The sequence below is a fragment of the Schistocerca piceifrons genome, chromosome 3 (assembly GCF_021461385.2).
Source record: "Schistocerca piceifrons isolate TAMUIC-IGC-003096 chromosome 3, iqSchPice1.1, whole genome shotgun sequence".
Classification (NCBI taxonomy): domain Eukaryota; kingdom Metazoa; phylum Arthropoda; class Insecta; order Orthoptera; family Acrididae; genus Schistocerca; species Schistocerca piceifrons.
In genome coordinates, this window is record NC_060140.1 from 373238333 (window position 1) to 373249098 (window position 10766).

At 39.6% G+C, this 10766-nt stretch overlaps 1 protein-coding gene across 3 annotated transcripts in view; it reads left to right on the plus strand.

Annotated features, from left to right (window-relative positions):
- Nucleotides 1-10493: 10493 nt before the first annotated feature.
- LOC124787822 (DNA mismatch repair protein Msh3-like) overlaps nt 10494-10766 on the plus strand; it is a 344981-nt gene continuing 344708 nt past the window's right edge. For all 3 annotated transcript variants that reach the window (XM_047254753.1, XM_047254755.1, XM_047254754.1), the window contains exon 1: nt 10494-10653. In XM_047254753.1, the coding sequence (XP_047110709.1) occupies nt 10552-10653 (102 nt within the window). In that variant the 5' untranslated portion in view covers nt 10494-10551. The remainder of the gene's footprint in view (nt 10654-10766) is intronic.

Consider the following 10766-nt stretch of genomic DNA (forward strand, 5'->3'; position numbering starts at 1 on the left):
TGCATCTTTCATGAATCGACCTTCTTTTTTAAATGTCACTTTATGCCCTTTACTAAATGAGAATAAATTCACAGCTGAGTTTGAGATGTAAACGACATCAGGCACTCCTACTTCCATTGTTTTATCACCAGTATGTAAGGTCTGATCAACACTTCGAGATGTATTTGCTACTAAACCAGCACCTGCTGCGCTGATCACTGAGGTTTTACATGGCTTGGTGTTATGAAATCGTTTGTGATGTGGGTTGAGACACTAGAATCTAAATACCACATCTCCCTTTCGTGCTACTGGATAGAATTTGCTGCAAGAAAGGCTTTCTTGTGTTCTAACCGTTTTCTGGATACATTTCTTTTATCGTTATTTCTTGACAAGCTTCCTCGTCTTTCACCCTAGCTAGCACTATGTCTAGCAATATGACTGGGTTTGTTGCACTTGTAGTATTCAATAATGCCTTTTGTGTGACTGAGTCTTCATTTCCATTTGTGTCTTCAGGTTTGACGTCTTGTTTTAATTTTCCTGTAATAGAACCTCTGGTGACACATGTGCCACTGTTTTCAGTAACCACAATCATAAGTTGATAATGATCAGGTAATTCATCCAGGGGCAAAGTTCCTGTCCGCTCTTCACTCACTGTGAAGTTCATTTAACTTAAACTCGATCTCAATATTCATGTGCCGACTTACATTTATCTAATTTGGTTATGATTAATGTTCTAAGCGTCAATAAAGTCTTCAAATGGTTTTTTCAGGGCCCTCCAATCTTCTGATGCTGTATTTGTGTTTCTTATATGGGAATAATTTGTTTTGTTCACGAAAAGTCCAATCCAAGAAGGTACTTTTTTACCTCCGTTTTCGCATGAATCGTCCAGTTTCCTTGGATCCAAAGGAGAGTTTTCTACAACTTCTCCCAGTTCGTCATGGACTAAATACGCCTTCATGGCAAATTCCCACTCAATGATGTTCTCGTCTGATGAACTTTTCAACTATTTAGAGTCTGGATGAGGCTGTACCACTCCTTTTTAGCCCTGAACGTAAAGAATAAATGGTATGCTATTTATGCGATCAGTGGACGAAAATAGAAAAACGAGACAGCACACGCGTAACTTCACGAAAAGACTCTGGATTTCTGTACGAGACTTCTATTTTTAACATTTATAAAACGTTAGTTTCACAGTAGGTCATGGGACCCATTTCATTTTGTTGAGCGTTTTAAGTATAATGACGGTGAAAGCTTTGTGAAAGAACGTTTAATTTGATGAAAATCAGTATGTGCACAACCACTACTTCACACATATGAGCACATAACAACAACAGAATAACGATAACAATAAGGAGTAAAGAGTAAGCTGTCGATATCAATTTTGCGTACCCTAACGGTAACATAAGGCATATAAATATTCGCTCAGTGGCGTTGAGGCTGATCTAACTTTTCTGTGGAGAAATATTTGAATTCAATTATATACACTGCGGTACAAAAAAGACGCACCATGAAAGAATTATCTGAATAGACAGAAATCGTAGATGTGATGTAGATGTGCAGACAAACAAATGATTATAATTTCAGAAAAATTGGATGATTTGTCCAGAGAAAGAGCTTCACAAATTCAGCAAGTCAGTCGGGCTGTATGGTGGGAAACAGTCAGGTTGGTATCCCACCGCTATCCAGGACATCTCTAGACAAGTCTTTGCTGGTCATTGGGGCTCAATTCGAAGCGGGACTCATCACTGAAGACAATTCTAACTCAGTCAATGGGGTTCCAGGCCAAAGTTGTGTCTGGAGACGCCCCAGACAACGTTGGGATAAAACCTGACTGTCACCTGTCATATGGCCCAACAACGAGGAGTGATGGTCTGGGGTGTCATTTAATTTCGTAGCAGGACCACTTTGGTTGTCATCTGCGGCACACTTACAGTACAGCTGTAGGTCGAAGATATTCGACACCCTGTTTTGTTTTCCCTCATGGCAAGCCATCCTGGGCTTAGATGTTAGCATGTTAAGGACTGTCTGCGCACAGTGAGAGTTTTTACTGTTTGTCTGCAAGCTTTGCAACCCTACCCTCTGCCAGAAAGGTGCCTGGATCTGTCCTTAATGGAGACTGTGCGGAGCATTATGGGTAGACCCCTCCAACAAGCTTGGGATTTTTACGATCTAAAGCGCAAATTGGACAGAATTTGGCTTGACGTCCCTCACGAGGACGTCCAACAACTCTATCAATCAATGAATAAGGGCCAGAGGTGGACCAATGCATTATTGACTAGCTGAATTTGAGAATCTCTTTCACTTGAATAAATCATCCAAATTTGTTCTGAAACTGTAATCATTTGTTTGTCTGTATATGTACATCAATCTATCAAATTCCGTCCCATTCGCTAAATTTTTCGTGTTGTGTCGTTTTTTCATCTTAGAGTGTGTTGTTATTAGATATATATTTTTTAGTATATGTCAGTTTGTATCCTCCTTTTGTTCTCTATCGAGACCATAATGTTTGAGTTGCATTTTGAGGCTTGTCACGACATTACTGGTTAAACAAGACGGATGGTATCGAAGGCTCTTGTTTAACTCAGTTATTATGTGACTTTACACTTTCTTGCTATCTTTAGATAACGTTTTCATAAAGAAAAATCAGTAAGAAAATTCACCTTTAGAGATTGTTCAGAGGTCGTTCTTTTTGGGAAACAGTTTCCTAGATATCTCACAACAATCGAAATCGAAGAGTTTGCAGAAAATATTTCCCTGAAGAAAGTACTGCCTAGCTAGTTGGCCATCTCCACAGTATTTCTCTTGTCTCTGGCTTGTGTAAAGTCAACTATTGAAAAAAGTTTCTGATATGTAGTGCAATGCACTATATGATATCGGACATTTAATAACAGAATTCCATGTTTTATTTTCCAGTGGATAAAATTTTATCTAAAGTGAGGAGTATGAAACATCTGATGTTAATGGAAATTTCTCCCTCTCCAATTATCTCGTCATCTATGGAACGTTAAACCTTAATATTATTTCCTTGGAATTTATCATTCACAAATGGTACTTTTTTCAGATTCTGCTAGTGTTCATGATATGGTCATAAGTTTTATATGTCTGAAAATATGAATCACAAAAGATCTCTCTGTTGAGTAGAGGTACAGTTATTTCTGTTTGACTGAAGTTACTGTGATTGAGACATAAAAGTGTAAACAGTAACTGTGTTTATTACAAGGTACTTGATGACAGAATTAATGATTGGAACTTAATTGCAGAACGCATTTAAATGTTTGCTCCATATATATTCTAATTCTAAATTCTATGTTTTTGACAGAGACAAGGAGGGCTGAAAGGAGTAGCAAGCAGATGCTTAATTTTCTTAGACCCTTTACTTCAACATAATGCAGGGCATGTCCTTGAGTGCTGTTATTTCTGTAGCACTCTCTCGTTCAATCTATACTGGATTACCAGTGTGTATTCTACAAATAAAAAACAGCAAGTTGCTAGAGTAGTTTCATAAATTTCATTACCTCAGTGTACATGCATGTTTGGGAATGGAGAAACACACACCAATGCACTTCTAGTGGAAGTGCAAGATATGCCTGTTCATGTCGGAATAAAGATGCTCATGGAATGATTGACAGCGGAGAGACTATCATGTTCACAACATGCAATACATCAAATTTTGTGATCGATCTGTATACACGCAGAAAATTAGAGCAAACACCAGTATGATTTCATTTCCCCATATAATGATTTCGCGGGTATGTGCAAGGATATTGAGTCGAAAATACAGTGGCCTGTCAACCAATATCACTGTTTCATCTTCTGGGATCACGTTTCTTTCCGAACAAGAGAGGGAAAGCCTGAGTTTTTGAGCAAGGCAAGGGGAAATGAAGGAAACAGGAAACAGGGTAATCCACAATTATTCACAATGTCCAAAGACAGCAGAAGAAGACATTATGGAATATGCTATATTCAGTCCACAAATGTAGATAGCTCAAAAATTTAAATGACCAACAAATTCCTCCTTCTGATTGAGACCTTTGCTGTCTTAAAGGTGACTCAGTGTTTCATGAATCAGGAGTACTCATCTTTCTCAATATTATCAGACTCTAAGAGTGTGTACTAAAAACAGAATCTAGTATGAAAGCCTCAAAAATGTCTAACAAATACCTAATCCAGTTTCGTTTTTGGTACTATAAGGGCATAAGGAGGCAAAAGCAAATCACATTTTTGTGGGTGAAACCCCATAGTAGAATCCCAGGCAATGACAAAGGAAATGAATTGCAAAGGAAGGTGAAAGTTATGGGACACCACTAGACAAAAAGAATTCCCCACATGGAATATGGATAACTTATTCACTAAAGAGCGTTTGATTTCTGGCAAGGCGAATGGAGTCAGAGCTCACAACACAAGAACATGACTATGTGCAAATACAACCAAGGATTCCAAAAAGACTTTGATTTGACTGAGTAGTGTATAGCGAAAGTTAAATAAACAAAAAAAGAAGAATACTGTAAGCTCATTCGTCAGCTATCTCCATACAGTATGTCTGTCTATGAGGTGAGTGTTGTCTATTGCACATGTTTTGATATCAAACCAGGTCAGTCACATGATTTGCGGACGATGTTGCTTGCCTACAATTTGTGGTAATAGCAAATCTTGAATATTAAGCATATTCACATTGTTTTGTATATATTTCTGCACATTTGAGTCTTAGTAACAGTTGTAGTGCAGTACTGTCGTTGCTGCATATGTAAAGAGAAGTATGTGAAATGAGAACTAGTTAATTTTCATAGGTATGTACAGAAAATTCATAATTGTAAATATTATTTTGATATGACACGCTTTTTATTTTGAAAAATTTCGGGATGTGGTATTATACTTGTATCATAGAGATAATTTTTGCGATTTTATGGCTGTGTGTTTACTCAAACCATGGTGTGTGTCTAAGTACTTCTGCATAAGACAGTTTCCTGTCATTGTCACAGGAACGTATTTAATTAGAATAGATTCGACAATACATTTTTTAATAATAAGTATTGATTCACATAACAGTTTTGCAAAATTAAATATGTACAGTAGTATTTATGACACAGATTCAAAAATATATACAAACAAGCAGCAGATAAACAAGCAGCAAGATGATTATATTTTTTGACGGGCCCAATATTCGATGGTTATCACAGGAGTTTCGCTGGCTGCAGCAAGATTACAGATAGTGCATGAAGCTGGTAGGTTCCTGCAGACTAGCAGATATTGTTAGTCCTATACATCACCACACTGACAAGTTTCCTCCTCATTACTGAAGTCCCACTTCCTGAGGTTGGCTTTGCACCTTGACACCCCAACTCACAGTCTGTTCAAAGTCTTCCAGGTCACGTATGACAGGTGTGAACTTTCGGCTATTTCCTCCTTGACCGTTATGTAATTGTCTTCAGCTAGGGAGTCTCGCCAAAGCTCCTTTCTGCGAGTTCTGGGAGATGAACGAATTGCTATAGTTTTCTGTATGAAGCTTTTTCTTGACCTCATTCTTGGCTGTTGAGAGTCATGTCTGAACAAAGGATTTCTACGGTCGATTTCTGTTTTTTTCTTCTACACTTCTGTTGTAGTTTGCCTTCGAATGCATGGCGGTGCTATACCCATAATTTGGTACAGCTTATTGACAGGAGTAGGTCGTAAGCAGCCTGTAACAATGTGTCCTGTCTCGTTCAGGACTGTATCTACATGTTTAGCATGTGCAGAGTTTTGCCAGACAGGTGCTGCGTATTCTGTGGTGGAGAAACATAGTGCCAAGGCAGATGTTCTAAGCACTTTTAGCTGGGCACCCCAGGTGGCTCCTGTAAGTTTGCGGATGATGTTGTTCCGCGCTTTTACTTTCAGTCTCGTTTCTTCACAGTGGGCTTTGAATGTGAGGGAATGTTCCATCTTCACCCCAAGGTATTTAGGAGTTTCGTAGTGGAGTAGTTGTTCTCCTCTCCAAGTGATGTACAGTTTCCTTTTGGCTTCCCTGTTTCTAAGATGGAGTGCACAGACTTGGGGTCTTTCCAGGGTTCGGTTTCAGTCGGTTTTCATCGTAATACTTTACCAAATTTTCAAGAGTTGCTGTGAGTTTCAACTCTACTTCCTCAAAGGTCTCACCTTGGTTAGCGAGTGCTGTATCATCAGCGTATATGAATGCCTTAGTTGAAGAGTTAATTGGCTGGTCATTTCTGTAGATATTATATAACAGCGGAGACAGACCATTTTTCTGCATTCTCCATCGAGTCTTCTTGTCTTGGAGAGAGACGAAGTATCTCCTGTTTTGCAGCATACAATGAATGATCTGTGTTAGTCGGTAATCCTTTGTGGCTAAGTATACTTTTCTAAGCAGCTTTTTGTGGTTAACAGTATCATAAGCTGCTGTGAGGTCGATGGAAGACACACCTGTTATTTCACCTCTCTCATACCCATCCTCAATATGCTGAGTCAAATTAAGGATCTGTCCACAGCGAAATCTTCCCAGTCGGAAGCCAGACTGCTCTTTTATGAGTCTTTTATCAATATACTCTGATATTCGATTTAGGATCAGCATTTCCAATACCTTGTACAAATGACAAAGGAGTGAAAAAGGACGAAAACTTTTTGGGTCTGTTGGTTCTTTCACAGGCTTTAAAAGTGCTATTACGCCGTATCTTGGGGATTTGCAATTCTGAAATGCAGGTGTTCATAAGGTTTAATATCCACTGTTTTGTGGCAGCTCCAAACTTTTTGATTTGTTCCTTCCATATTTCGTCTAGGCCAGCAGCTTTATTACTCTTTATAGTTGTGAAAACTGTTTCCAGTTCTTTTAAGGTAAAAGGGGTGTTGAGATACTCCTTTTCATCTGCCTGTCTAATGAATTTAGATTTTTCTGATCTTCCTTTAGTCTTGGCATTGAGAAGTAATTGATGAGCAATTTGGTCAGGGGTTACCTTTGAGAGGTCAGGGGGAGTAATGGTTCGGTCATTGTTGAGGGTATTCAATAATTTCCACGCTTTTCGGCTGTTCTGTTTCATATCTCGGTTTGATACCAAATCACACCATTTTCTGCTTCTGGAAACTGACATGGAATTTAATAGGTCCTCACCTGTTTTTATTGTTTCATCAGAGAATGGGTCTATTTCAGGTAGTTGTTCATATCTCTCCAGCAGAGATTTGGAGTCTTCACTGAGTCCTGGGATATAGTTCGTTCCACATCCTCTCTGGATATACAGTATTTACGTGAGATGGCTTGGACTGTTTTGACAAAATCATCATACCTCTCTGGTGATGCATCGAGATTTAGCACTTACATATCAGTTTCTTGTGTGAAATTCTCCCACTTCGCTTTCTTGAAGTTAAATTGTATTTTGAACTGGACACAGTCTGGTTTCACAGCTGCTTCAACAGAACAAACAGTAGGTCGATGTTGTGTGCGTGGGATTACGTCTGTAACGTGTTTCTTTACTTGTTGGGCAGTATGTTCACTGGCGAGGATGTAATCTGGGTTATAACCTCTATGCAATCTGCCACTGTTGAAGGATGGTGGCAGCTTTGGGTCATGGATTAACATCAGTCCCATTGATTCACTCCAATCTTCTAGATCTTCTCCATTTTTGTCAGTTTCCTTGCAGCTCCATGATGTACTGTGGCAGTTAAAGTCACCGATTACTAATTTTTGTGAGTGGATGTTAGGTGGTTTCTTGAAGCAGAATTTAGCGTTAGGTGGTTTATACAGGGTGAAAAGTATTTAAACCGACAAACTCTGGGAGGATGTAGGGGAGATCAAAACAAATATCTTTTCCTAATGTAATTTTTTCCTATGAGGCGTATTTAAACTGGTAGAGGAAGTTTTCTCTGGTGGCAAATTAATTAAACCAACAAACACTTTTCCATTTTTTTATGACCAAGAGACAACACATTAACACAACGCAATTTCAATTACAGTAGATTTTCAAAAATGCCTCCATTGGCATTTAAACAAAAGTTACACTGTAGGATCATGTTCTGTCTGACACAGCCAAAAACCCCAGGAGTGTCCTGCATTGTTCCTGCTGCTGCTACTATCTGGGCTACCAGATCCTCTTCTGATGCAACCGGAGTTGTGTAAACACGGTTGCGCATCTCTCCCCATAGGGGACACATCTGGGGATCGAGCAGGTCATGGTATAGGACCACCTCTGCCAATCCACATTTCTGGGAACTGTCGGTCCACGAATCGATGCACACAATGACTGAAACGTGCCGGCACCCAGTCATGTTGGAACCACAATGCGTTGTCTTGTAGAGAGCAGGACGTCTTCCAACATTTCTGGCAATGCTCTGTCGAGAAAATTGTAATAGTTCCTGCCATTTAATGGCCTAGGTAGCAGATACGGCCCAATTAAACAATCCCCAGCAACACCGACCTACACATTAACGAAGAACCGCACTTGATGAGCGCTAGTAACTGTGGTATGTGGGCTATACTCACTCCAAACATGTTAATTGTTCATGTTGGAGACTCCATCAAGTCCGAACGTTGCTTCATCGGTAAACAACACAGAGAATGGAAATGTGGGATGCATTTCATAGTGTTCCAGGTACGACTGCAAACACTGTGCTCTGGATGGATAATCAATTGATTCCAGGTTGTGGATACGCTGTAAGTGAAATGGACGTAACAGTTGCTGGATTCGTCCCCATGTTACGTGCAATTGCACGAGCGCTGATTGGAGGATCCCACTCCACATGCTGCAAGACAGCTACCTCAAATTGCAGCGTTCTTACCGTGCGACGGCGTCCATGTCCAGGTAATCTGCTAAATGACCCGATATCATGCAGACGTTGGTACACAGCAGCAAAGGTCGTATGATGTGGGATACGGCGATTAGGATATTGTTGTTGATAAACCCGCTGTGCATTTCGTCCGTTGTGGTGCGCTACGTAGTACGCACCAACCATATCAGTGTACTCACTCCAGGTGTATCGCTCCATTAGTAAACAGAGACAACGCACTACAACACTAGTGGACAGCGTACAACTGAAGAGCGTAATACGCCCTCTACCAACTGAAGATCGTGATACGGCCTCTAACAACTGAAGAGAGTAATACGGCCTCCACCAGTTTAAATAATCCTCGTAGGAAAAAATGGCATTAGGGAAAAATGTTTGTTTTGATGTCCCTTGCTACCTCCCAGAGTTTGTCGGTTTAAATACTTTTCATCCTGTATATGGATGTCACAGTACATGATTTCCACCGTCAGGATCTCTATGTCGTTATCTGACGTGGAACCTACTGAGATGATGTTTATATTAGGTTTAGCAACCACTGCACTACCATATGTCATACTTGGTCTTTCAACGATAAGTTTCATTCCATTTACTTTTGGTCTTCGGTATTCTGGGCCTCTATGGGTCTCTTGAATTAACAGAAAATCACAGGCTGTTTGTTTGCAGATGTTAGATAATAAAACTTCTTTACCAGATGAGATACCTTCTATATTAATGGATATTATTCTAAGGGCTGGCTTTGATAAAAGCCTTTGTCCTTTTTGGTCCTGGTGGTGGAAGGATTCGCCGCTAGGATTCTTCCTAACGCCCAGGGTACTCCCGATCGTGCTAAAACTCATCCTCTCTTTCTCAATAATGACCCTTGCACGATCTTCGTGGAGGCTCCTTCCTTGTACCCCTTCGAGAATATGAATCAGTGCAATAAAAAACCAAACAAAATATTGTTCGCTGTCACTCCTTTTACTTGCCCTAAAGTTCGAGAATTGACTCTGTATTTTTTATTTTTTGTGCTGGTGTCTGGTTTTGCACTTCTGGTGAGATGACGAATAAATGTTATTGATATTTTACTTGTCTATGAAAAGCAGAAGGGTAAATAAAGCTAAACTGAAAATAATAAATGACAAGCAGGTGGCGCAAATTGTTTATCCCATTTACTGTAGGAGTTTCATAGCTTCAAATTCTTTGCTTTTTCTCATGACGCTTCGGCACTATCTACAGTGTCATTGTAACTTTGTTAATTAGAATAGAGATTCGACAATATGAATAAGTACTATAGAAAATTTAAAAAAATATTGTTGCCTGCCACTTCTTATTCCGTTACTGAAAAAAACGTAAATAAAGTGTATACTATGGAGAAAAAGCGTGATACCGTTGCTCTTCACACCTTCACGCCAACTTTAGTTCTTTATACCAAGTTGTTAAGATGTCTGTAAAACGTGTAGACGAAGTTTCACGGTACTTCCGTTGGTGGTTTGTCTATAGCAGCGAAGTAGTAACACTCAAAATACTCTAAGCGCTATACGGGCTAAAATGCGCCGTCCTCAAGTCCCGCTACTTAAGCTGCAGTAGATGTTGCGGACTGAATTCTCGTTCTGCTCATTCGAATGCCCCATCCATAGATATTTAAACTCTATCGATAAAAGGTTACGCTTGAACACCTTGGATAACTCAACGCCACCTAGGTGGCGTTGGATAACTCCATAGAGTGGATATCTCATCTGATCTATGACTTGTTTTTAATATCTTTGAAACGTTTATGTATGAGGTGTTTACATTACACTGCCCAAGATGTGGTGGTGCTGTTGAAGAGAGATGTCTGTTGGCGTAAATTTAAGTCAGTTTGCTAGAAATAGCTCTGTTTCCTTACCAGTTCCTTCTGAGACGAAGAGACAGTTAGTTGACGATGAAGAGAAGGTAATGCTTTTGTTTACTATGAGACATTTAAAGTCTATTTCCCCTTACATTGGTTGCACGAAAGGAGTATTCGACGACTTGCGACTTAGATAATTGGATTAATATTGTTTTAC